The sequence below is a fragment of the Falco rusticolus genome, chromosome Z, assembly GCF_015220075.1.
Source record: "Falco rusticolus isolate bFalRus1 chromosome Z, bFalRus1.pri, whole genome shotgun sequence".
Classification (NCBI taxonomy): domain Eukaryota; kingdom Metazoa; phylum Chordata; class Aves; order Falconiformes; family Falconidae; genus Falco; species Falco rusticolus.
In genome coordinates this window covers 8,876,283-8,903,469 of record NC_051210.1, presented here as the reverse complement: position 1 = coordinate 8,903,469, position 27,187 = coordinate 8,876,283, and the positions used below count along the sequence as shown (strand labels likewise).

Sequence of the window (27,187 nt, the reverse complement as noted above, 5' to 3'; positions counted from 1 at the left end):
CAAGGAAACACAAAAACTGCCATTACGGCTCCAAATAGTCCGGTGTCTTCACGCACCAGACAGAAGTCTATTTTACAGGCACCCCTCCGAGAAGCTGTAAATCCGGACGGAGGAACAATGAAAATAAAAGTTCCGTTCACGGGCGCTGATCTGAGAGAATGGAAAGAGGCTGCCCGAGAATACCGTAATGATCCGATAAAGACGGCACAGAATTTTAAATTTCTAATAAAACAGCACAATCCTGACTGGAGTGATATACAATTATTATTAGATTGTTTGACTGAAACTGAAAAACAATTAGTCATAAAAACAGCGGGGGATCTCGCAAAGGAACATTATAATATAAAGGGAGATAATTATAGAGAATGGTTTCCTTTGTTGGACCCGGAATGGGACCCAAACCGAGCCGCTGAAATGGGAAGATTACAAGCATACCAGGAATGGATATTCAGAGGAATGGAGAAAGCAATTCCTAGAACAATAAATTGGGCAGCGTTATATGAGGTCAGACAGGGTCCTTCTGAAACACCTTCAGAATTCTTAGACAGAATAAGAGATGCAATGCGCCGGCACACGTCTCTGGACCCAAATTCGGAGGTAGGCGCACAGCAACTAATATCCCTCTTTTTAGGACAATCACAGGGGGATATTAGGCGCAAGTTGCAAAAATTGAGACCTCCTGAAAATAGAGACTTGGAAAAATTAGTAGAGGAAGCATGGAGAATATTTAGTAATCGAGAAGAAGGTTACAAGCAGGACCAAAAGAAAATATTAGCAGTAGTAAGAGAAAATGAGAATCAAAAATCTAAAGTTAAATCAAGGTGTGGGCTGACACCCCTGGGTAGGAATCAGTGTGCAATATGCAAAAGGACAGGACACTGGAAAAACGAATGCCCTGAACGCAGACATCAAGAAAACACTAAATGGCGCAATAATCAAGGGAAAACAATAGCTCACATGGAAGAAGAAAATTGACTAGCCGACCCATTAATAAAATTAAAATTAGGAGAAGAACAGGAGGAGGTGGAATTTTTAATAGACACAGGAGCCACCTATTCGGTTTTGAACCAGGCTTTAATGCCTTTGGGAAATGATTATGTTTCAGTAAAAGGTGCAACTGGCCAAACTGAAAAGGCTTATTTTTGTAAACCTTTAAAATATAAGTTGGGAAAACAGATGGGGATCCATAAATTCCTATTTATGCCAAATTCCCCAAAGGCCCTTCTTGGTAGAGACTTATTAGAACAATTGGAGGCAACAATCAAATTTAAAAAAGGGGAAGTTACTCTGGAGGTAAATAATCATCAATACATACAGGTTATGAGCCTATCTCTGGCCAATACTCCTATAAAAAGGGAAATTGATACCAGGATTATTGATCAGGTATATCCCAGAGTATGGGCAATTGACATACCGGGACGTGCCAAGAATGCATCACCTGTAATAGTAAAATTGAAGGATGGACAGAGTGCGGTAGGAATTAAACAATACCCACTGAAAAGGGAAGATAGGGAAGGAATTCGTCCAAACATAGAGCGATTCATAGAACTAAAACTACTAAAAGAATGTGAGTCAGAATTTAACACACCTATCCTCCCAGTTAAAAAACCTGATGGGTCTTATAGGATAGTTCAAGATTTAAGGGCCATTAACAAAACAACAGAGGATCTGTATCCTGTAGTAGCTAACCCCTATACCTTACTTACCACCCTGACACCTGACCTAGCTTGGTTTACAGTTTTAGACTTAAAAGATGCCTTCTTTTGCCTCCCTCTCCATGAAGCCAGCCAAAGAATTTTTGCTTTTGAATGGGAAAATCCCAGAAGCGGTCGAAAGACCCAGCTCACATGGACGGTGTTGCCACAGGGGTTTAAAAATAGCCCCACAATTTTTGGAAACCAATTAGCAAAGGATTTGGAGTTATGGGAACCACCGTCAGAAGAAGGGAAAGTGTTACAATATGTAGACGATCTTCTTATTGCAACCAGAACCGAAGAATCTTGTATTATTTGGACTGTGAGTCTGCTGAACTTTCTGGGACTACAGGGATATCGAGTTTCTAAGAAGAAGGCACAGGTGGTGTTACAACAGGTCACATACCTGGGGTACGAGATCAGTGCCGGACAACGGGTCCTGGGGAAGGCCCGAAAAGAAGCCATATGCCAAGCCCCCCGACCACGAACTGTAAAGGAACTGCAGACATTTCTGGGAATGACAGGATGGTGCCGGCTTTGGATATGCAATTATGGCTTGCTTGTTAAACCATTATATTCCCTGATAGCAGCTAACCAGAAGGATCTTCAGTGGGATGCTGAATCAGACAGAGCTTTCCATGAACTGAAGAAAGCCTTGATGTCGGCACCAGCACTAGGACTTCCTGATGTGAGTAAGCCATTTTTCCTATTTTCCCATGAGAAACAGGGAATGGCATTAGGAATACTGGCACAAGATTTGGGACCATACAGACGGGCAGTGGCATACTTCTCTAAACAGCTGGATGCCACTGCAAAAGGGTGGCCTGGTTGCCTGAGAGCAGTAGCAGCCGTCATCCTAAACATCCAAGAGGCCCGGAAGTTTACCCTGGGCCAGAAAATGACTGTCTTAGTATCCCACACAGTGTCTGCAGTCCTTGAAACAAAAGGGGGGCATTGGCTCTCCCCACAGAGATTCCTAAAATACCAGGCCATAATGGTGGAACAAGATGATGTTGAGATCGTGACTACAAACATCGTCAATCCAGCCTCATTTCTTAATGGGAATATTGGAGAATCAGTCGATCATGACTGTCTAGAAACAATCGAAGCCACTTATTCTAGTCGGACAGATCTCAAGGATGTTCCTATTAATGGAGCTGAACATTGGTTCACGGATGGGAGCAGCTATATGCTGAATGGAAAGCGACATTCCGGATATGCTGTTACAACCTCTGAAGAAGTGATAGAATCGGGGCCGCTACCAGCTGACACTTCAGCACAGAAGGCTGAAATCATAGCCCTTACTCGAGCTCTGGAAAGAGCTCGGGGAAAACCTATAAATATTTGGACTGATTCTAAATATGCCTTTGGAGTGGTACATGCTCATGGAGCAATATGGAAAGAAAGGGGACTGTTAAACCCCCAAGGAAAAATCATCAAACATGCGGAAGAAATTTTGAAACTCCTAAATGCGGTCCAGCTTCCTGAAAGGGTGGCAATTATGCACATTAAGGCACACCAGAAAGTGAGCACAGAATTGGAAAGAGGAAATGAACTGGCAGACAGGGAAGCAAAACAGGCAGCCAGAAAAGCAATCAAGGTAGAGGGTGCGCTAATACCCGATGGACAAATATCTCTAGAAGGTAAACCAGACTATACGAAAGAAGATCGCAAACTAATTTCTGACCTAAAGGGATCATATAATGAGGAAGGGTGGGCTATAATCTCACATGGGAGAATAGTGATTCCTTCCTACATGGTATGGTCAGTGGTCAGGGAAGAACATAGAAAAAGGCACTGGGGGGCAGAAGCTCTATATAAGGATCTCACTAAAAACATAATAGCACGAAATTTGTATACTACTATTAGACAAGTAACCCAACAATGTGATCTTTGCCTCCAGACTAATCCTAAGATTACCAAGGGGCCAAAGTTGGGAAAAATTGGGAGAGGAAATGTTCCTGGGCAACACTGGCAGATCGATTTCTCGGAACTTCCTAGAAAAGGGGGGTATCGATATTTATTGGTACTAACAGATACCTTTTCAGGTTGGCCAGAAGCCTTCCCGTGCAGAACTGCTAAAGCCCGGGAAGTGACCAAAATACTACTCCAAGAGATAATACCTAGGTTTGGAGTCCCAGCGGTAATGTCCTCGGATAGAGGACCACATTTTGTGTCCAGAATAGTGCAACAGATTAGCCACCATCTAGGAATAGATTGGCAATTACATACCTCATACCGACCACAATCGAGTGGCCAGGTGGAAAAGATGAATCATCTAATCAAACAACAGATTGTCAAGTTAGGCCAAGAAACAAATCTAACTTGGCCCCAGTCTTTGCCATTAGCTCTTACACGAATTCGAACTAGACCGAGAGCAAAAGAGGGGCTTAGCCCATTTGAAATTTTATATGGACGACCCTATGGGGTACAAAAGGGGATGTCTTCACAGATTGGTGAAGAAACAATGACTTCCTATATGGTGGCACTAAACAAACAACTAATAAGAATTGAGAAGCATGTGATGGGAACACGCAGTAGGGGTCTGGATGGACCTGTTCACGATATACAACCAGGAGACTATGTATACGTTAAGTGTTTTGCAGATAAAACCCTGGAACCACAGTGGACCGGACCTTTTCAAGTCCTACTCACCACCTACACTGCAATCAAGGTTGAGGGACAGAATTCTTGGATTCACCATACCCGGATTAAGAAAGCCCCTGCAACTTCTTGGAAAGTAACCCCAGATAAAAAAGAACTGAAACTCAAATTTACTCGGACAAATGGGAACAATGTGGGTGGCAAGTAAGTGAACCTGAGCGGTTGCGGATCCACCATATGGGAAGGGCACCACAACAAACAATATAGAACAAGAGTCGGGGACTGAGCCAGTGGCCAGTCTTGCCCAACTTGTTATTAGTAAGCCCCAACTCAAACAAAGATATTTTTGATCAAAACAGATTTTAACGTTTAGATTCTTAAAATGATCAATAGTGGGTTTAAACCATTTGTGTTTTTTTGTACCCTCTCTCTTGCCTACAACCAAGAGCCTGATAATTGGCCTTGGAATCATGCCCAGAAAAAACACGCTGGAATAATGGGAAAGGTGGACTCAAAGACGAAACTAGCTATGGTGGTTTTTTCTGAAAATGAGGTGTACCAAAGGAATCAATGGGATCGGGAGGATGTACACAAAGTCGACCGATTATGGGGAAAATTAGGAGATAAGATAAAAGTAGGATGTCAAACATATAATGAAAAGGATAACACCAAGATTTCGGGAGACACCCAGATTAATGTCAGAAAGGTAGATAAGGAATTTACCCTTCTAAATACAACCATGTGCTTTAATTCACGGGAATGTTGGCACAATTTTACCTTAACCGAGCCCATCTTTATAATATGCCTAGGAAAGGAATCCCCAAGAACAGCTCTGACTTATAAGATCAAAATAACAATCATGCTAACCACTGTTCCTACCACCACCACAGTTACAACAACCCCATTAACACTTGATCTTAAATTAACTAAACCAGATCCAAAGATTTATACAATTGGACCATATGTAATCAGAAATACAGGTCAGCAACAAATGTTGTTTAACCCAGAATGGTCTCTTAAAAGAATAGAGTTAAAAATACAAGTCAATGTTTCTGATGTTAAGCCATCCTGTTCCCCCTTCTTACGAACCTCTTATGAGGGATGGACAACTTGGTTAAGAAAAAGGGGAAATATTTATCGAAACAGAATAGTGAGAGATGTAACTGGAATGTTGGGAACAGGACTCGGAGTATTAAATTCCATAGACTCAGAGGTGATAATGAATAAACTAGCCGCCACCACGGCCGATCTATCAAAACTACAACAACCACTAAAATCTTCATTATTGGCATTAGGGGCACATCAATGGTTGATATCGAAGGTACTCCCCAGGTGGGAACAAATAAACATGGAAGATCATCAACTCATCACTAAGGCATTAGGTGGTTTACAGGATGACGTCGCCCTGGCTCTAAGTTGCATCCAAGCCCAAATGTGGATGCAATCAATAGCTGCATCCATAATAAGAGAAGGAGAGGAAGGCATATTTCCTACAGAAATTCGAAAGATGGTTTGGGACAGTGCTACGGAGGTAGAAAGAAAACTCCAGTCATGGTGGAATATGGTGAACTTTACCTATGACCCCAACACACACACCATCACAGCTTTTGTGTTAACCATACATAATGCAGTAATAATTACCATACACCCCATTGCAGCCCTTGGAATTAACCATAATGGGGTGCTCCTATACCCTTTTGAAGATAGAACATGGGCCAGAAAGATAGGCGACAAGTGGCAAACAGTAGATTTAGAATCTTGTATTATGCGAGAACAGCAGGGCTTCCTCTGTGAAAGCAATACTATAATGGCTCAGGATACTTGTTTAGATACAGATCAGAAAATATGTCATTTCGAGGCCCGACCAAATGCAAACTTGAAAACAGTAATTATATATGCAGGGAAGGGATGTGCGTGTTTGAGAACTAAGTGTAACACAATAACCATAGATGGGGAGGTAAAAGAGACTGCACAGTATTCAAATTATTGTATTTGTAATTTTACTACTATCACAGGATGCGATTTTAGTTACTCAGCCCCAGTAGTGTCTCATCAATTCTTAAAATCCAATTTTACCCTATCACAGATAATAATTCCTACCCCCATAGGACTAAATATAAGCAGTATAAAAGAACTATTAAAACATGCAGATTTACAACGTATACTGGAAGAAACCAAAGAAAAGGGACATGAAACTCTTCTTATGATCCATCATGATGTAGAGGGGATCAAGAAAGTTTTAAAAAAGGTAGAAGAGGATGGAAACCATAATTGGTGGGATACTCTCTTTGGCTGGTCACCCTCTGCAACAGGAATTCTTAACACTCTGGTACACCCCATTGTGATCTTATTGATCAGTTTAGGGATTTCCTTAATACTAACCATTATGTTATATTTGTGGGTTTGGAGAATGTTTAAAAGAGTAACACTTATGTATGCTGCTTTATATCATTCGGGAAGGCTGCTTAAGTAAAAGAATTTACTTAATTTAATAGAAAAGGGGGGATTGATATGGAGAAATAATGTGAAATGGGGATAATGGACATGGATTGTGATTGTATGTGTCTGCTTAAGGAATGTGGGTATGGTGACTAGTCATGGGTGTGGTGACAACTACAGTTTTGAGGAGAGCCTGCCCCTCTTCCTCTAACAAAGGGGAGACGCCTGCCCTTCTTCCTCTAACAAAGGGGCTATTTAAAAGAGAATAAGAAAAGATGAGAGACATTCAAATGCTATCTAGAGGGAGGGAGTGCTAAGTCTCCTTGCTGGAAAAGATTGGGTGGTCACAATCACCTGAAGAAGATCGGGTGGTCACAAGGACATGAATCACCTGAAGAAGATCGGATGGTCACAAGGACATGAATCACCTACAAACCTGCAAGACCACCACATTCCAGGAAACGGACTGATAAGCTAATTAACATACGAAGCGGGGTTTAGGTAACAAATATGTATAGGCGTTAATTGAATATTCATTTGTTCATTGTATAAATGTGAGATGGTTCGTCACTTCGGGTATGCACGCTTGTGGAGGAGCGATCCCCCGTGCATCTGCGCGCAATAAACATACCTACTTTATAACTTTCGAGTTATAGAGTCTAATTCCGCACGTCACTACCACAGAAGGAACCACAACCTGAGCTCTTTTTTTTTCCTTTCTTTTTATTTTTTTTTTTTTAAACACACAATAATTTCAACAAGAACATCTTTCTAGTTTAGGTCTCAGATTTTCCCTGTTCTTTTCTAGAGCCATAATCAAAGGATCGGGTGGTGTTAATCCCCCACTTCTTCTGCCACACAAACATATCTGCACACATTTCATCCCACTTTTGTTCTCTACAAAGAAACAGCATAGGCTGTAAAATTGTGTTGTAATGTAAGACTTCCTCCGAATGGCCATCTTTCACCGTCACCTAATGTACACAAAGGCCACCGATTCTGACAATATTTTTTAAATGTCTTCTTGTTGAAATTTCTACTGGGAATTCCGCCAAATTCTTTCCAATGCTTCAAAATACATCCCAGGGGTGTGGTGGTTGGTTTTTGGTTTTTTTCTGTTTGTTTGTTTAATTGTGGTTTTTTGTTTGTTAGTTTTTTGTTCTTCTTGGTGGTTTTTTTTTTCCGAGGAGAAAATTATCTTAGACACTTGCCACCCTTTGCTCGAGTACACAGACAGCACCTGCGACACTAAGGGCAGAGGCTAGTTCGTGCTTTTTCCAAATGATGTTAGTGTGAATGTTTTGTCCACAGTCTCCCGCTCTAATTTCTGATTATGCATTCCAACACTTCATAAATTGATTTTTCAATCGCTCCGTCCGTCTCTGGCCGGCCCCTCGCGGGGAACACGGACACGCAGCTCGGGGCTTCCCACTCGCTTCGCAGTTACACCGCGTCTCTCACACCCCCGCGCTGTGCGGGCAGCCCTCAGTCACACGGACAGTGTGTTACACTGTACCGTGCACCCAGATACAGCTCTAGGAACGCTGACAGTTCGCATTATCACACAGAGTTCGTATTTCAATGGACAACTGCCAAAAAACAAATCCTATTCTTTTTCTGGCTCTAAGCAGCATGTTCAGGTTTCAGCTATTCACCTAGAATTACCAGAATATTTTTTTTCCTACTGTTCATAACTCTAATTTTGAACATGTAACAAGACAACACAAACAAGACACAGAGCGCTCTTTCAGTTGTTACTTTCTGGGAATTCCCCAAATCTTAAGACACTCAAACAGGGCTATTACCCTTTTCGGAAGGCGTCCCTTCTCTCAGCCCTGCGAGACTGCATCCCGGCTTTCGTCTTACGGGGTAAACCCAAATCATAAAGACACCCTAAAGGAAGTTTTTAGCTTCACGTATCTTAAAACAATCAAATATTCAAAACAAAGAATATAAATACCTTTCATGTTCTGCAGAAGTCCTTGTCCACCTGTGTGAGAAGCCGAGGGGTAGGAGAGTGTCACCGACAGAAGATCCCGCCGGGGGCCCCGAGGGTCCCCAGGCCCCTGGATTCCAGCACCGGCGGAGAGTTCTCCTGCCAGGCTCGCCAGATTGATGCCAAAACGGCACAGAGTAACTGCTCAGAGACCAATTTTGTCTTTAAGCAGCAAAGGTATTTCTTTCCTGCAACGTTGGGGAGCTAGCTGATTCGCAGCGGACAAACTAGCTCCGGAGTTTTCAGTGAACAGTCAGGTAACTTACACAGTCTTCCTGAGAGGTTACACAACATCCTTACATACATAGTCATTTGATTTTGACACCTAATCATTCCATTCACAATAGGTGGGCTCTAGGTGGAGTAGGCCTTTCAATTTACTTTGTTCAAAGATTTCCTGACTTGATGGTCTCCTTATCTCCTTCAGGTGCCCACCTATCTCTTCTAATTATTCCGAGTACATTCCTTTCTCAACACAAAACAGACATCACCACGAGCATTGTACCAAACTAATTTTTTTTTTAAGACCTCGTTCTGTTTCACCCCCACAGATTTCTCCAAAATGAAGGGAAAAAATGTACACCTCCTTTTGAAGCAGTTCACTTGTACAGTGCCTGCTTTTCTTAATATGCCTATCGCAAAGATGAAAATATCCACCCCTGTACAGTTAAATCAGTCAAAGTCATTGGTCTTTTTGGTGCTCAGTGAGACATGCAGGATTAATTACCACCACTGCCACCCTGAAATCCCTATGCTGCCAGCACAGAAATGCTGGAGAAAAATTTACTTAGGTAATTCCATTCAACTAACTGTTGAAAACAAAATGATGAATTGCTATCTGTACTCGGCTTTCTCTTGCAGTAGAGAATATTCATATTTAGTGTATTTCCTTCCTATAGCCAGCACTAGGAAATTGATATGGGAAAATACTAACTTCTAATGAATTTGTTTTGTTTGTTTTGTTTTGTTTTATTTGTGGTCTGGTTTCGCAGCAGACAATACACTCAGATCCAAACAGCAGTAGACTGAATATGGTAAGATTTTATGAAAAACCTGAGGAAGCTTGCGTTGTTTTTAGAAATTGGCACGTTGCTTGGACACATGCCAAAATGTATAATCTAAATATTTACTATCGGGGTTCTAACTAAGGATGTGCTTAACTGTTTTGAATGAGGACCTTAACTGGTGAATTAGTACCTATGAAATCGTGAGAGATTAACAAAGCCGTCTCTGTTATTCCGGGGTTTGCCGTTCTACCAGAACTTTACACCCTCCGACACATCCAAAACAAAGCCTAAATGTAGTGAGATTTTCGGAAAAAGAAACAAGGCTGCTGAGTGTGTTGGAGGCTGCTGATAGCTTAGTTTGAAAGTGGTGAAAGGTATAGCTAAATTATTCCATAGGAATTTGCCTGGCTCGATTTGCATCTGAATGATCATTGAAAGCTTCTGGGAAAGCTCCTTTAGCCCTAAAACACTAACACACTCAAGTTTTCCAGGCAGGTATTAACTGGCTGAATAAATGCAGCAGCAGCACAGAACAAAAATTAAGCAAGCGAGCAAACAAACAAAACAAATGCAACCCCCAAAATGAACAATTTGACCACTTTTATTATTAAGTCACCTCAAAAAAGATTTGTCTCATTAAATACTACATCACATCCAATTTTATATCAAGAGTTATAGAACAGAGTGACAGTCTAGCGTAAAAGAAAATAGCAAATGATTCAGTGTGTTTTGAAAAGTTATCATTCATTATCTGCTTTACAAAAAAAATATCATTTCAGGAATATTGAAATATATGCTTTTAAGTAATTACTTAAATGCAGATGCAGTCACCATTTGAGCAAAAACGAAGGACCCACCAAGAAAACACCTTACCTTTTTTTTCTCTCTTTTTTTTCTTCTAATTATGTAAATGCATGTGACAAATCAAGCAGGGACAGCTGGAGGAGAAATACTTTGTAGTTCACCTTGGAAGATCTTTACCTTAATTCACCTTATGTTCTGAAAATCCTACACAAAACTGCAGCTTGATGGACAACACAGTTGCTTGCACCGGTACTGAGGCCTGTGGGCAGAAAGGGCAGTAGAAGATTTTAAAACATCCAGCTAGTTAGGTGAAAGGTACCAACGGACTAATTTCCAACAGTGCTGTAGAACCACAACAGCATATCATTAATCAGAATTTACAGTGAGAAATCATAAGCTGCTGCCAGCATTTAACTAGTTTTCAGCCGTGAAAACAAGGTTTGAACTAGCAATTTGTCTTTTTTGCCTTTTCACATTTCACAAAAAAATGTCTCTTGCTGTTTAACATTAAATAATGCAGCAGGCAAGTGGAATCATTTATCATGTTCATTCCACTTAGAGCGATTTATAACCTGAGGTGAAAATTAAATATAAATGTTCTATATTTAACTTGTACTGATACCGCTTTTACTCTTTGCACAAACTAATTCTTGCTCCCAACAGGTTGAATTCACTTCTATTTTCCACCTTATTGACTTCTTGAAATACTCATCTTGATTGCTAACCAGTGGAGATTCTTTTTTGTTTGGATGAGGCTGAAAGTGTGCCCATACAAATTTACTATGATTCAGGAGGAACAGCCTGTTAATTCATTTCCCAAATGCATATTTCAATGTTCCCTTCACAACAAAACTGAACTTGCCAGATATGTCTTGCCAGAATACTTAAGTAATTCAACTCTTTTATCATTAAACTGCATTTGTATTCTGTTATCAGATGTCACTGTTCTTACAATACCATGAAGGATGGAGATGGGTGTTTTGCTGTACACATGTGAGCAGCACCAGAGATTGCAACGACACTAGTCACAGACTTAGAAGCTGTCCATGTGCTAAAGTCTGGTTATATGATGGGCTGCAGCTGAATGGATTCTCTTGGACTCTTACACTACTACCATGTTAAGTACATACGGAAATCATGCAGATGGACATCTTTGACCTCTTTTCATCATAGCTGAATGCCATACTGCAACATTTAAACTGAAAGGGTTTTCTTTCTTTGGATAGTAACCATCTCAGAAAGGCTTGTCCTATATTCGTTACTTCATGTCCCATTTCAGTTTTCACCCATCAGCCAATCCAGGCTTCAATACTTCAGCCAGCCTTTGTCAGAAATGAGGCTGAGACCTAATATGGGATAGATTACCCCACAAGTTTTTCCTATTTATTTATTTATTTTATTTAATTTCTAAAGCATGGGATCCTGTATACCAAGACCAAGATTCAGCTGATGCACTTTCAGTGTAGGTCAGCCTGTTTAAGCCCAAGAAAGGATTGTGTGTTCCCGCGTGTCCTTTCCCTTCTGACATGTTTAAAAGTGACAGACGCACATTCTTTTCCTGCTTTTCTTTTTCCCTCCTACCAAACTATATACTTGCAATTAGTTTTCCTGATTCTTCCTAGTAAACAAGGAATTACTGCAAGTCCAGAAAAACAAAGCAAAACAAACAGTTCGCTGTAGTTGGGATACCATTAAAATAGGAATATATATCAAAACATATATAAATATATATGTGTATATATATATATATATATGAGATGGAATAGCCTGAGCATTGTGGCAACTTCTTGAAATTCATGTTTCCAGATGGCTTGCTTGTTTGTTTTTCCTAAGATTTATAAAGGCTTCAGCTAACAAACAACAGCTAATATCCATCATTTTGATCAACGCTGTGAGAGTTAAGCCATCTCACCATCTCAGGAGCCAGCTAATGGTCTGATTTCTTCTTATTTTATAACAGGATTATATAGTTACTGAAATAATTCAGCGTAAGACTTCCTCTCTCATTTAACAGAAATAGATTGTAAATAGAGGAAAGAGTGTAAAGGTCACAATAAACAGCTAGATTTTCTTTTTCAGGATGACATTTCCACCTACCCGTGACGTAGAACAGTAACAGTAATGTCAAAATAATAGCTAAGATTCTTGCCTGAAGGTGTTCAGTTGTTTGAGGGTGAAATTGCTAATCCCTAGAGGTTGCTCCAGAGGTTTCTAAATTCAGTATAGTTTAGAAGCCTTCTGTATACAAGCTTCATGTGCTGTAGAGCCAGAGCAGAAAAAGCATTGCAGCTTTTGTTGTTTGCGTTTTTCTGACTTTAGAACTGCAAACGTATTTACCCGTGGACTACTGATCTTGTTTCTTCACATCATTTTCCTTCAATACTGCCATCAGCTGTGGATTGACAGGCGCTTGTGGATCATCCCTGCTTCAGGCAGCTGCATATTTCAGCAGGCTCTAATCTTGTCCAAACAACCCTGAAAACAGGCAACAACCACGCTTACAACCTAGAAGTGGCTATTAAACAAGTCTGTCGCCACCATCTGAAAGAAATCACCTACCAGGTTTGCTCAAGCATTCTATGAGTGATGAGTATTGGCCCAGAACAAACACTTCCTCACCCTATGATGAGATCCATTGAAGAGATTTTTTTATTAATCTACATAACAGGCCTTTCTTCTGTTGTTGTAGGATTCGTAACACCTCACAAATTCCTCTTCCCCTCTTAAGAAAACTGCTTCAGTTTTCTACCGTATGTTCCCTGTTATTCAGTGAATTAACTAGGTTTTTGTGTTAACAGGGATTTGAATGTCCACTGTTCACAGCATGCTGTGGCTTCTCTCAAGACACTTAAGTATCATTTAACATGTACTTATTCTTCTAAATAAAGAAAAAAATATGTTATCCTATCAAACAACAGGCTCATATTCCTTTTAATCTCTTTTTCTTGATATTTAAATAAAAGGCAATCTAAAACAAATTTTCATCTAACAAAGTTAAGGAAAATCAGTCTGCAGTAGAATTATATGTTTTGAAAAACAGGAGGACAAAAATGTGCAAAACCAAGAAGCCCTAGGGGAAAAATCGGTCTTGAAGTCAAACAAAAAAATGAAAGGAGGTGAGGGGCAGACTGTTAAGGAAAAGAGAAAAAGGAAATATTTCATGTGATCAGTTCCAAAACCTTATGTAATATATTGTATGTAATGTGGGGGTTTTTAGCTCTAGCTTGAATTTTAAAAAGACACTTCACCTTAACGTTGGAAAAAGCAAAACCAATTTCAGTTTTCCTAAATGAACTGCTTTTCCCTGTTCTGTTTTGTTTTGTTTGTTGGGGCTTTTTTGTAGAACAAGACACCAACTTTAACTCACGCTCATGCATTCCTTTAGATACTAGAAATTATATTTTATCAAAAAAGGTTCATTCATCTTATGGTTTATTGAACATTGTTCTTAGAAAATCCTTTTTACTCCATTTATTTATTGTATTGTATAAGTATAGAAAGGTTTGAAATATAGAATGCTACTTTGTACAACCAAAAGGGCTTACTGCAGCTGAACAAACAATGGTCTGCAAGCTTAATAACTTACAAAGGCATACTTCTATGCTAGATTGTGGCTAGAGCTTTTAAATGGCAGAGCAATCATAACTTGTCTTAACAAATGTTAATATAAATATAAACATTAATAGATACAGCTCTAGTCTCATTTGAGAAGTGATCAATTGATGCAGCAAAAAACTTTGAAATTCGGTCAGCTTATGACATCAGCCATTGCCTCCTGTTTCTGAAATGATGCCCTAAATGTCTTACTCAAAGTATTCAAAGGCATATATGTAGACTGGAGACTGAAAAGATCGAACAATCACATGACTTGGATCTGTGAGCAAGACACATTAAAAATTCAAATTCCAGTGATATATTTCAGAGATCATTTCAGGTGCAAATGTAGTAATATCTAAGGAACTCACCTGATATTTTATTAGCATGCCTATATTAAAAAATGTGAAGAGGTCATGCAACTATGGCACCAGCACCCCACAGACCTCATTGGCTTAAGCACATCTTTCCCTCTGCGCGCTTTCTCTCCACGACATGGGTTTCATTCCTTATGTGCTAAGTGTGCTCAACCACTTAAACCAGCGGTGCAAATCCATTCAGCCACCAGGTTTATGTTCCCGGGAAAAGAGATATGTTATTTTCAGAAAGTCATCAACAGCACACAGAAATTTAAAAAAAAAAAAAAAAAAAAAAAAAAAGGGGGTGGGGTGGGGGAGAGAAGAAGGAAGCCATGCATGTCTATCTTGTACCTGCAGTACTTGCAATTTTTTTGTTTAACTGAGCATTTGTGAGCATATTCAAGTATTTGAGGAACTTCAAAAAGTTCCACCTAGCTCTTTCATGTGAGGGTCTACCAACTTTTCCAGATAGCCAACAAATCTGCTTCTGCAAGCAATAAAATTCTTCGTTAACAGACTGCTTCCTGATTGCTTCTTCTGAAGTTTATTGCTGAAAAATACGTTTGGATGATAGCCACCCATTTTCTAAATGCACTTGCCTCAGAATAGATGACTGCGGAGATTAATGAATGGCTACTGCTTACCATCTTGGACTATCCATCCATAGTGGAACCTCAAAGCTACGTCCAGTACTTACTTGGGACCAGCAGGCTGGTGAAGAAGCTCACCGTTCATTCTCTGAGATCTGGGTGAGATCTACATTTTGCAAAGACAAAATTGCTTTCAATGGATTTATGGCAAAACCTCCTGCAGATTACATTTGCACAAACCCAAGAACACCTAACGTGCATGTTCAGTACGTACCACCCAACACGGAGACATTTTCAGTCCTTACAATGTGTGTACAGATCCTCTAAGGAGTTAAGCAGACAACAGAGGAATTAATGGTACAAAGTATCTTCCACATCACATGGCTCTTGTACTTCTTCAGGCAATCCCTGTGTACCTTGGAAAGCACTTTAGGAGGCTCTTGAAAGTGCTCCTGAATTGAGGCGGTGGAAAGCCATTCCCGAACAGGAGCTTAATGAGTCAATATTGGTTTCAAATTAATGCACTGCATTCTCAATTGTAAAGGCCATCAACAGTCACTATTCAAATTAAAAGATCATTATCCAAACAAGGGCACCATGTCTGAGGGAAAAATAACAAGAAACAAAGAGTAGACAAGAAAGGAGCTGCTAATTACAGCAGTAAAAGGAAGCTGCTGTAAAGGGCTACTAAACTTCCTAAATTAACCTTTCTGAACAACATATTACGTCATTAAAGCAATATAAAGGAGAAGAGCTCCCTTTGGCATTAACTAAAACTCTGTATTTGAAGAAGTACAGGTACACATATATGAATATAACCTTTCCCCAGACCCACTGAAACCTATCACTTAAACCTAAAGCCTTTACTTCATCCTTGAACCTTACTTCTCCTCACCCCCACTTTAAGTTGGCTTTAGCACCTTCGGCAGAAAAAGACTGTTTTGTTCTTTTGTTATACCGACCTCACAACCATCATTGTCAAGTAATGGCATGGCAAAGAGTTGTCAGCTCTTTAAACTTTCAGTGAGCCAAAATACTGATTTTGGGAAATATTTTGTCAATAATTCCCTTGCACCATTTTAAAAGAGGATACAGATCGATTCCATACCGTTTTCAAGATCCCTCACGTTGGTTACGCTTGTAAGGACAGTGCTTAGGCATTTGCTGCATTCTCGAAACCTTGGGTTTGCATCATTGAAAATGTGTTGTGTTTAGACACCAGTTAATTCATCCTAATCAGGGGAGGCTCTTTCTCAGAAAACTGTCTTCAACATTTTAGAAGTATATTCTTACCCTGAGAAATAAGGTGAGCCATTGTCCTGTCTTGTATAGCTCCGGGGTGGTGGGGGTCGGGGTGGGGGGAAATAGAAATCACTTCTTTAGCTAAGGCATTCAATGACTTTTTCATGTACTTAGAGATCAGTATCTGTCTGCACCCAGTCCTCAAGAAGTGCAGACGTTCATTTTTGATTCTGTGATAATAGCGAATACAGCCTTAAACCCCGTATCTCTTTGGCAGTTTGACAGATCATCAGATTTGTATTTGTCAAATGAAATTTGTATCTTATAGGCATGGTTAGATGGCATTCTTCAACTCAAACAAGAAAATCAGCTGACTTTTTGCTTTGATTCGAAAAGTAGGAATTTGCATAAATACCGTTTGGCTATAGCCGAGAGATGTGCATATTTGCCAGGAGTCCAGACCAACAATTTATAAGCAAAAAGAGTTTGGTACTTTCTGTGTCTCTCTTCCATTCAGAAGCAGCACAGGTGACCATCGCACAGCTCGGCCTCACCTTGGTGAGGCAGCTCCACGTGGGACCTGACCTACTGCTTGGCGCTCCTGTGCTTGACCACGCTCCTGCTTGGGCTTGCTCCTGTCTATTGAGAGCAACCTCCGTCTTGCCAGGCTGTGTGAGGGCTGGGGGATCCTGGGAGGTGCGGCAGGACTGTTGGCACTGTCTGCATTGTCACAGCCACCTGAATCAGTATTAACCTATGTGGAAATCAGATCTAGGATTTATGAGAACTGAAGCGCCCCAAGACAGTGCAAAAGAGAATGAAAGACCTCAGAGTGTAAAACGTGTAAGGACTTCAGGCGGCTGGTGGGTGACATCTGCCGGAGCACGTTGGGTAACGGCTCCCACAAAGTGGAAGCTGCTGTACAGCAGGCACGTGATGGAACTCATATGGAAGCAGATGCTGTGATGGCAAGTGTCAGGAGATACGACATAGGGCCACAGATGCAAAGCTATGCTGATCAAATAGTAAACCCACGTGTAATAGGTTGTCAAAATAATCCTGAAGTGGAATTAAGACCTCCACCTGGAGAGGTAAAGAAAGGGAATATTCCAGGAGAATATTGACAGATTGATTTCTCTGGATTACCAAAGTGCAATCATCATAAATAACTTTTGGTATTGGTAGATACCTTTTCAGGATGGCCTGAAGCTTTCCCGTGCCAGAGCAACTGAGCTAAAGAAGTAACAAAGAAATATACTAAATGAGATTATTCCAAGATTTGGAGTTGCAAGTGGGATCTCATCAGGCAGAGGCCCACACTGCACAGCAGAAGTAATACAGACAATTCCTGCCCTTTTAGGAGTAGAATGGGGTTTACGTACACCTTGGAGACGCCAGTCCACTGAGAAGGTAGAAAGGATGAGCAGATATTTAAAGAAACAATTGGCTAAACTATGTCAAGGAACTAAGTTAAAATGGATAGATGTTTTACCTGTCACTTTAATGAGAATCAGAATCACACGAAAAGTTAGGGAAAAAGTGAGCCCAGTTGACGTATCATATGGAAGACCTTATGCTGCAAATTTAACAGGAAAGGAAGATCAAATACCTGTTTCTGGTGATCAAGTGTTAACTGAATATATATTGTCTTTGGGAAAGACTCTTTCCTCATTGTACAGGTACATTCAACAGAGAACACCTGTACCATTGGACGTGCTGGTGCCTCTTTTCCGACCCAGAGATCAAGTATAACTTCAAACTTGGAAGGACGAGCCTTTGAAGGAGCAGTGGAAAGGGCCATGTTTGGTATTACTGATAACTAATACTGCGATAAAAGTATTGAAGGAATTTGTTCTTGGATCCATTCCAATAGGACTAAGAGGAGTTCTGACGTGAAGTGGGGATCAGAAGAAGTGGCTCCTCTGAAACTAGAAGTCCACAGATTTTAATGAACTGCTGTTGGACTGAAATAATACCCTATATAGAAATGGATTGGGGGGGGGGGGGGGGGGGGGGGGGGGCGGATGGGGCGGTGAGGGCATGTTGAGTTTGTGAACTGTCTCTTTCATACCAGCATGAGTTCTTTGTAGATACTTCTCTAGCCATGTGTTTGTTACAGTTGTATAGGATTTTGCCTGTTATGTGGTATGATAAATTCTTAAATTCAGTAGAACTGGGAGAACCCACGGACTCAAAGCAGACACTTGATGATGATCCAGAAAGCCATACAGATAGCCAATAGGACCAGTTGTTGGGTATGTACACACTTCCCAGAACACTCAGATAAGGGGGTCCCGGTACTGGGAATACTCCTTCCTGTTAACATACCCTGGAATCATCTGGGGGGAAACAGGTCCTTTGAAAGAGATCCAAAGATAGACCTGCAAGAATGGAATGTCGATAATCCCAGAGGAAGGCTGGCAAAACCAGAGTTTAACAGCCCTTAGGAAACACTATCTTCTATGGTGGTATGCTCAGTTTGCACCCTCTCCTGTATTCCTGAAACCCTTATTCATCTCAGACCGCCTTTGGACAGAAAGGGAATGGTTCAGACAGCTTATGGGATGTGGGAGACAGGAGGAGGGAAGACTTTGCCGACAGTGAGTTCACAAAGGCAGTTTTGTTTTCATTTACGGTAAAAGGTAGTGGTGCATAATCTTTAATTTAGAGTGGAAAAGGGAGGTACCGAAGGGCAAAAATTCTCAGTTATAAGGACGTCTCCCTCCATTTAAACAGCAAGGTTGGATGAAGGAAGAAAGTGAAGAATAATCTATCTTTCGTGGGCAGTGTTGGATTTGTAACCAATTGTTTTTGCTCTAGATGTACTAAGACAGTGGTGAATTAGGGTATCTAATCATGTTCCCCAAGTACCCTCACATCTGTTTTGCCATATTTTCTCTCTGGGTTTGGTGTGAGTTTTCTCATGACACAGCCTCTGGGTGTGGAATTATAGAATAATTCAGGTTGGAAGAACCATGCAGGACTTTAAACCGGTGCTGGCTGGCTTTTGGCCTCTTTACTTACTAAAAAGAAAACAAAGACTCTAATAAAAAAGTTTTTTTCTGTTAAAATCCTGCTTAACAGAAAAACATTTGAACAGGGTTACATGCAGCTTGCTAGGCCTCACCCTTCACACTTCTTAAGACACTGGTCCTCTTGAGCCATCCAGAGCAACGGGTGCCTGTAAAAGACATAGCGATAGCAATAGCATTCCTGGCCTATTTGATTCACTACAGTGTAAATGAGAGCATTTCCAAAGACTACAGTGGGCTTTGTCAAGGGCCTGACTAAACGATGGAGTTTCCTCATCAATTCTACCTATACCTTACACCTGCAGATTCTTTTCTTGAGTGTACTTTATAGTCAGGAAGTATAAAATCACTGGCATCAACAATCATCCATTTTTAAAGTCGTTTTGTGCACTTTTTCTCAAACTGAAGAAATTCTTCTAATGGCCATCTGTTTTCCCATTGTCCCAACGCTAGTACAGCACTCATCACATGGTACTGTGCACCTTCATGAAAAGAGCTTATGCCAGGAAGAAAGGTGTTTATTTACATTGTACACGAGAGAATATTCATAGTGGCAGCAGTCTTTGCCTGACATAATTTCATTGTGAAAGAAGTGAAATACTTCAAAGCCACTGAAGAATAGAACAGTTGGAGAAGGTAATAACAAGCTGCTGGTAACCCCTGCTGATATCACGGTTATCAGAAGAGAACCAACCAACATCAGATAGAACGTTCCCTCACCGAATCCGGAAACGAATCCGGCCATCGGGACACCGCAGCTCCAGGGTGGCAGCTATTGCTGTGAACTCTTTCCTTCTTTCCTTTCTCTCTTTATCTCTCGCTCTCCCTCCCTTTGCATCCGCACATTTCTTGTTGGGCAAATGAAGTTCCTTGGCTCTTGACTCCGTTTTGAGTCTTCGTTCTGTTCCCGAGAATACAAACCGAACCACGCTCCGGTCTCGGACCGGCACGCGACAGCCCTGTAGCTCAGATCATTGTGGAAATAGTAGGTTGCGGGAACAACCACCTAAATGAAAGGTTTTCTTTGCCCCCTTATACTTACTTCAGTGAGGACATTATACCGGTCATGCAAAGAGATGCAAAATTCATGATTGAACACAATGTAACTGAAATATGATTTCTATATATTTGCACTTGTGCTTTATTTATCAAGAAGACATTTATAAGCAAGGCAAGTGGTACACAGAGCAGAGCTAGAACGAGTAAGCAAGAATGCCAGCTTCTCTTTTGGAACAACTATTTACTATTGAAAGAAGAGTCAGCACCCTAGCTTTGGCTTAAGGTGCAAAAGTGGAATGTAGCATGCTAGTTTAGGTGACTGGGTTGCCTTCCTAATAAACAAATTTTCTCTTAGTGTCCCTGTTTGTAGAATCATTTCTGTTCATTAGAGTTCTTATTTTTTTTTTGTTTGTTTCAATTTAGAACATAATCAGTAGCAATGTAATAAATAGAGAATGTCAAAAGAAAAAAAAAAGTTCTTTGTCCTAATTGGCTTGTTGCTTTTCTTGATAGACTGCTCATTGGAGAATGACTTTTGGTCAAGGGAGCGGTGGGCTAGCAGGCCAAGTCAGCATCAAGTTTCCTCAGCTTCCCCTTAACTTTGCCTGATCAGACCTGAGCTGAGTACTAGGTCACAAGCCATTCCCTGCCTGTTCTGAGCCGTAAAAGCTAGCCATGTTTAGGAAAGGAGGCAACAAGAAATGAAGGCTAACAGAGTTAGAAAGAGACTGTAGATAGGTAATGCCACTCTTTCTTTTGAAGACCTTTTTATTTCCTTTGCATTTGCACAGCACATGTCCAGAGTCCACGTTTGCTAAGCTGTCAGCATTAGGTGGTGTTAGGCGAAGCCATACTTTCCCAAAAATGGCTGTTTGGAAGTGTGAACCTTCTGGGAGCAGCGAGTAAAGAAACTGACATCCCACGCAAACGATGCGAGTAAAACTCCTCCCGCGTGAACGCTGCGCGTCCTCTGCCACGGCCAGCTGATGTGAACCTAAAACACACAAAAAATAAGCTATCTTCTTACAGCCGAGAAGACACTAACAAGATGTGCCAGGGGGACACAGGCTGCACAAGAGGCTTGTGCGGGCTCCTTTTTTTGCCACCGCCCCCCTCCCGTGTCGGGAAGGGCAGCGTCGGGCAGACGCCCCCCGCCCCGCCCTGCGGCAGCCACGCCGGTGCCGCTCTCCCCTCGCACCGCCTGCGCTGGGGGCCGCAGACTCGCCCCGGCGGCACGGACCGCACGAGGGCGGCGGGTGGGCTCGCCTGAGCCGCCCGCTCCGCCCCGCGGGGTCTCGCCGTGCCCGGGACGGCTCCACGCCGCCCGCGGCCACGAGGCACTGCGCTCCCCGGCGCCGCTCCGCCGCCGACCCGCAGCAGCGGCCGGGACAGCGGCCGGCCCCGCCCGCCGGCTCGCCGCGCCCGGCTCGGGCAGGCCCGCCCGCCCCGCCGGGGCTCGCCGGCCGGAAGGTCCCGCCGCCGCGGGCGAAAGCCGCTCGGCAGCCGCGGGTGAGGCCGCCTGGGCGGGGCGGCGCAGGTGCCCGTGCCGAGGGCGGCCGAGCGGCGAGCGGGGCCGGGCGCGCAGCGGAGCGCGGGCTGCTCTCGGGCCGGGCCGGCTCTGCGGCGGCAGCGCCCTGTTCCTCCGCCCGGCGCCGGCCTCCTCCCGCCGGGTGAAGGAGCGGCGGCCGAGCGGGGTGGGCCCGGCGCCAGGCATGTCGAGGAGCGCCGGCGCGGAGGGCGGGCGGCCCGGCAGGTCCCTGCCGCCCCGCGGGGCCGGCTCCCCGCTCGCCCGGGACGCGGAGCCGGGGGCTGCGCCCCCCTGCCGCCGCCGCCGCCCCCCCTGCGGCCTCCGTTGGCTCCCGCACCCCCCTTCAAGCGCTGGGAGTGCTGCGGCCGTAGGCATGCAGCCGGCGGTGCCCCGCTCGGGGAGGAGGCCCCTGACAGGCCGGTCATGCACCCCTGGGCTGCGGGGCCCCCTCCGTCTGTCCCCGCGGCAACACTCCACAGCAGGGTCCAGGGCTCCAGGGTGCTCCTTGTGGCGAGGCAGCGTTCGGGATGGCCCCGCAGCACTGGGCCTGTGTGGGGTCGCCCGGGGCTGGCAGCTGAGACCCCCGGGTACGCCCACGGTGGGGTGTGGGGTGTGAGGTGAAAGGGAAAAGGCACCAGCAGAAAGGGGAGAAATGAGCACACCGAGGCTGTGCCAGGGAAACACATTCATTTCCTTTTCCTTGAATCAGGAGGGGCTGGAGCCCCGTTAGTGCCGCTGTGGCCATGGTCTCTTGCAGGGCTGGGGAGGGTCCTGGGGGCTGGCGACCCTGCTCTATGAGGGGTGCTGGGGCACCCCAGGCGAGTGGTCCCTATCGCGGTCGGGAGCAGAGGAAGGCCTGCGGCGGCTGCCCCGGGGAGAAGGAGCAGCCACCACCGCGGCCTGCCCCGGGGAGAAGGAGCAGCCACCACCGCGGCCTGCCCCGGCTCCTCCTGGGGCTGCTCCTGCTCTGCAGGGACGGGCACAGATAGGGCACGGCTGGGGCCCGCATGGAGGGTGGCCTCCGACGTGCCGGCTTCCTCCGCCTCGGGGGAGCCTGCAGGGCTGCTGGAGGAGGCCACGCTGGAGTTGGGAGTCCACTCCTGGCACGTGGCTTGAGCTGGAAGTGGAGGAGCTTTTTGTGGAGGACCTGGTGGGGCTGGAGCTGGCCACAGCACTGGCATCCTCATCCTCCACGGCATGGGACTGCAGCAGCCTTTGGGCCACCTCGCTGCATCGCTGCACAATGACATTCTGCAGTCCAGAAGAACTACAGCCACCGCCCTCCCTTCATCCACTAGGGGGGCGACCTTATATTGGAGGGACACCCGATGAGTTAGGCGAGACTTTCCCTCTGCAAAGCCATGTTGACTGTGCCTGATCGCAGGATGACAGAAAATCTCAAGGTGGAAGGGAGCCGTAAGGGTCGTGGACTCCCACTCCTGCTCCTTGCAGGACTACCTGAAGCTAAACCATGTAGCTAAGAGCGTCATCCAGGCAGGTTCTGAATGTCTCCAGAGAAGAAGACCCCATCAGCCCTCTGGGCAGCCTGCGCCAGGGCTCTGTCACCCTCAAAGCAAAGACTTTTTCCTCACATTCAGATGAAACTCCCTGGGTTTCAGTTTGTGCCCGTTGCCCCTTGTCCTTGGGGGGAATGGCTCAGAGCTGTGCCAGCAGAGGTTCACACTTGACCTTAGGAGGCATTTCTCCGCCGAGAGGGTGGTCAAACTCCACAACAGGCTTCCCAGAGGGGTGGTCGATGCCCCAAGCCTGTCAGCGTCCAAGAGGCATTTGGACAGTGCCCTGAATAAAATGCCTTAACATTTGGTCAGGCCTGAAGGGGTCAGGCAGTTGGACAAACTGCAGAGCAGAAGTGTCGGTAGCTGGGCAGAGGGAGAGGCTGGGTGCAGGCTGAGGGCATCGGATGTGTGATGAAACCAGCTTGCCTCCCGCCCGCTCTGCCCTCAGCATCTGCTGCGCTGTAGTTGCAGCAGGATTGCCTGTTGGAGGAGATGGTGCCCACATGGCCCTGGGGCTCTGGGGATCCTTGTCCGTGCCCTCTCTCAGTGGGGCACAGAGGGCAGGACCTGGCACCAGGAGAAGAGGGAGAAAGCAGCACCCAGAGCCTGTGTCACAGCAAGAGGAATTTCTTTCCTTTCCCTTGAGTCAGGAGGTGCTGGAGCCAGGCTAGCGCTGCTGGTGGGGCCGCCTCTTGCAGGGCTGGGGAGGGTCCTGGGGGCTGGTGGTCCTCCTCTTTGCGGGGTGCCGGTGTCCCCTGGGCAAGCAGTCCCTACCCCGGCTGGGAGCAGAGGGTCTGCAGCGGCTGCCCTGGGCAGGGGGACCTGCTGCCACTGCCGCCTGCCCCGGCTCCTCCTGGGGCTGCTCCTGCTCTGCAGGGATGGGCGCAGATTGGGGGCAGCAGGGACCCTTGCGGAGGGCGGCCTCCAGCGTGTTCTCTTCCTCCTCCCTGTGGGAGCCTGCAGGGCTGCTGGTGGAGCTGGGAGTCCCCGCTTGGCGTCTGGTGTGCCTGCAGCTGGTGGGGTTGGAGCTGGTGCATCTGGATGTGGAGAAGCTGGTTGTGAAGGAGATGGAGCTGCTGGAGCTGGATGTAGAGGAGCTGGATGTCAAATAGCTTGAGCTGGCCACAGGATCGTCATCCTCATCCCCCACAGTACGGGACTGCAGCAGCCTTTGGGCCTCCTCACTGCATTGCTGCGCAATGATATTGATGATGGCATGGACCAGCGGTGCTGTATGTTCCTGGAAGCAATCCTGCAGTGTCTGGACCATGAGCTTCCGATCCGGACCGCAGATGCAGAGGCAGTGCAGGATGATGCCCTCTGCACTCTTTGCCAGCCACCACTGGCCCCCATATATCGCTGCAAGCTCCTGGCGCAGCCAGGACAGCATGGGATCAAGGAGATGCTCTTGCTCTTTGAAAAGTAGTGCCCAGCAGCTGGGCAGGAGGCCACCCACGGCCTCTGTCCCCGCAGCTCCCTGCTCAGCTGGGGACAGCATCCCCTGTGGAGAGGACAGAGGGGACACCTCGGGGACATGTGGGCTGTTTTGGGCCAGGTGCCCAGGAGCTCCATCTGCCTGGCTGCTGGCATCTGGCGAATCGTTGCAGCCTGTGGGGACACACTGGATATAGTCGTCTTCAGCCCACAGAGAAAACCTGACTGCCCTCATGGGTCTTCTGCAGAGGGGACACGACATTTCACTGTTCATATAATGTAGGATGCATCCCATGCAGAACTGGTGGTGACAGGGCATCACACAAGCGATGTCACTTTGAGCACTCTGCGAGATGGGGCAGCTCCACTCTGTCTGTGTGGCCACATTTGCTGGCTGCGGGTCGCTGGGGAAGGCTGAAGAGGAGGAGCAGCTCCTCATCGCTGACATCACGCACTGCAAAACAGAGAGAGGCCACGGTCACCCGCTGCCCCAGGGAATGGAAGGGCGGAAGAAATGCCCAGGTCCCTCAGGGAGGACACCCTCCCAGCTCCCCAGGCCCCATTCACCTTCCCATTGGCCACCCTGTGGGGACGGTTCCCCGCACGGCTCACCTGCGCTGCTGCAAGCACAGCCCACGGTGCCCGGCTGCCTGATCCAGGCAGGGCCGGGGAAACACAGGCGATGGCTCTGGGATGGACACCGAGAGCTGCCGGCGGCAACCCCCGAAGCACCACCCAGCACCAGGAGAAGCCTCGCTCCTCCTTCAGACCTCGCAGGCACGCTGGGCAGGAGGCCAGGCACGAGCCAGACTGGCCCAGGCTCTGCCGGTGCCCGAAGATAAGCGGTGAGGGATGTGAGGTCACAGACCATGGCTGGCTGATAGTCACAATGCACTGCTCGGTAGCATCAGCCTCCAGAACACGGTGATGTCACAGTGAGCCTTCTGCCCCCACAGGCCCATGGCATCAAGAGGAAAAATACTGTTTCCTGTGTTTTCATCTTTTATGTTCCTGTGTTGCTATAGTTTGGTCCCCTGCAACCGGCGGCCTGTGGTTCTCCAAGGTGTAGAGGTTTTCCCCTCACTATTCAGATGGAAACTCCCTGGGTTTCAGTTTGTGCCCGTTGCCCCTTGTCCTTGGGGGGAATGGCTCAGAGCTGTGCCAGCAGAGGTTCACACTTGACCTTAGGAGGCATTTCTCCGCCGAGAGGGTGGTCAAACTCCACAACAGGCTTCCCAGAGGGGTGGTCGATGCCCCAAGCCTGTCAGCGTCCAAGAGGCATTTGGACAGTGCCCTGAATAAAATGCCTTAACATTTGGTCAGGCCTGAAGGGGTCAGGCAGTTGGACAAACTGCAGAGCAGAAGTGTCGGTAGCTGGGCAGAGGGAGAGGCTGGATGCAGGCTGAGGGCATCGGATGTGTGATGAAACCAGCTTGCCTCCCGCCCGCTCTGCCCTCAGCATCTGCTGCGCTGTAGTTGCAGCAGGATTGCCTGTGGGAGGAGATGGTGCCCACATGGCCCTGGGGCTCTGGGGATCCTTGTCCGTGCCCTCTCTCAGTGGGGCACAGAGGGCAGGACCTGGCACCAGGAGAAGAGGGAGAAAGCAGCGCCCAGAGCCTGTGTCACAGCAAGAGGAATTTCTTTCCTTTCCCTTGAGTCAGGAGGTGCTGGAGCCAGGCTAGCGCTGCTGGTGGGGCCGCCTCTTGCAGGGCTGGGGAGGGTCCTGGGGGCTGGTGGTCCTCCTCTTTGCGGGGTGCCGGTGTCCCCTGGGCAAGCAGGTCCCTACCCCGGCTGGGAGCAGAGGGTCTGCAGCGGCTGCCCTGGGCAGGGGGACCTGCTGCCACTGCCGCCTGCCCCGGCTCCTCCTGGGGCTGCTCCTGCTCTGCAGGGATGGGCGCAGATTGGGGGCAGCAGGGACCCTTGCGGAGGGCGGCCTCCAGCGTGTTCTCTTCCTCCTCCCTGTGGGAGCCTGCAGGGCTGCTGGTGGAGCTGGGAGTCCCCGCTTGGCGTCTGGTGTGCCTGCAGCTGGTGGGGTTGGAGCTGGTGCATCTGGATGTGGAGAAGCTGGTTGTGAAGGAGATGGAGCTGCTGGAGCTGGATGTAGAGGAGCTGGATGTCAAATAGCTTGAGCTGGCCACAGGATCGTCATCCTCATCCCCCACAGTACGGGACTGCAGCAGCCTTTGGGCCTCCTCACTGCATTGCTGCGCAATGATATTGATGATGGCATGGACCAGCGGTGCTGTATGTTCCTGGAAGCAATCCTGCAGTGTCTGGACCATGAGCTTCCGATCCGGACCGCAGATGCAGAGGCAGTGCAGGATGATGCCCTCTGCACTCTTTGCCAG

General features: G+C 46.0%; 2 protein-coding genes across 2 annotated transcripts; both read left to right on the top strand.

Moving 5' to 3' along the window:
• On the top strand, positions 1–975 carry LOC119141426. Its single transcript, XM_037373761.1, has one exon. It carries the CDS (start codon positions 118–120, stop codon positions 973–975), a length of 858 nt encoding a protein of 285 aa, XP_037229658.1. The 5' UTR covers positions 1–117.
• Positions 976–24,831, top strand: LOC119141425 (the record flags this gene model as incomplete). Its single annotated transcript, XM_037373760.1, has 5 exons — positions 976–4,071; positions 18,851–18,929; positions 21,580–21,869; positions 24,419–24,516; positions 24,558–24,831. Coding segments are annotated over 5 exons (3,837 nt in total), but the record flags the coding sequence as incomplete, so codon positions are not given.
• Between the last annotated feature and the right edge of the window lie 2,356 nt (positions 24,832–27,187).

Bases quoted from the DNA above. Each gene is read 5' to 3' on its own strand.
- LOC119141426 (XM_037373761.1), top strand. From the start codon at position 118: ATGAAAATAAAAGTTCCGTTCACGGGCGCTGATCTGAGAGAATGGAAA.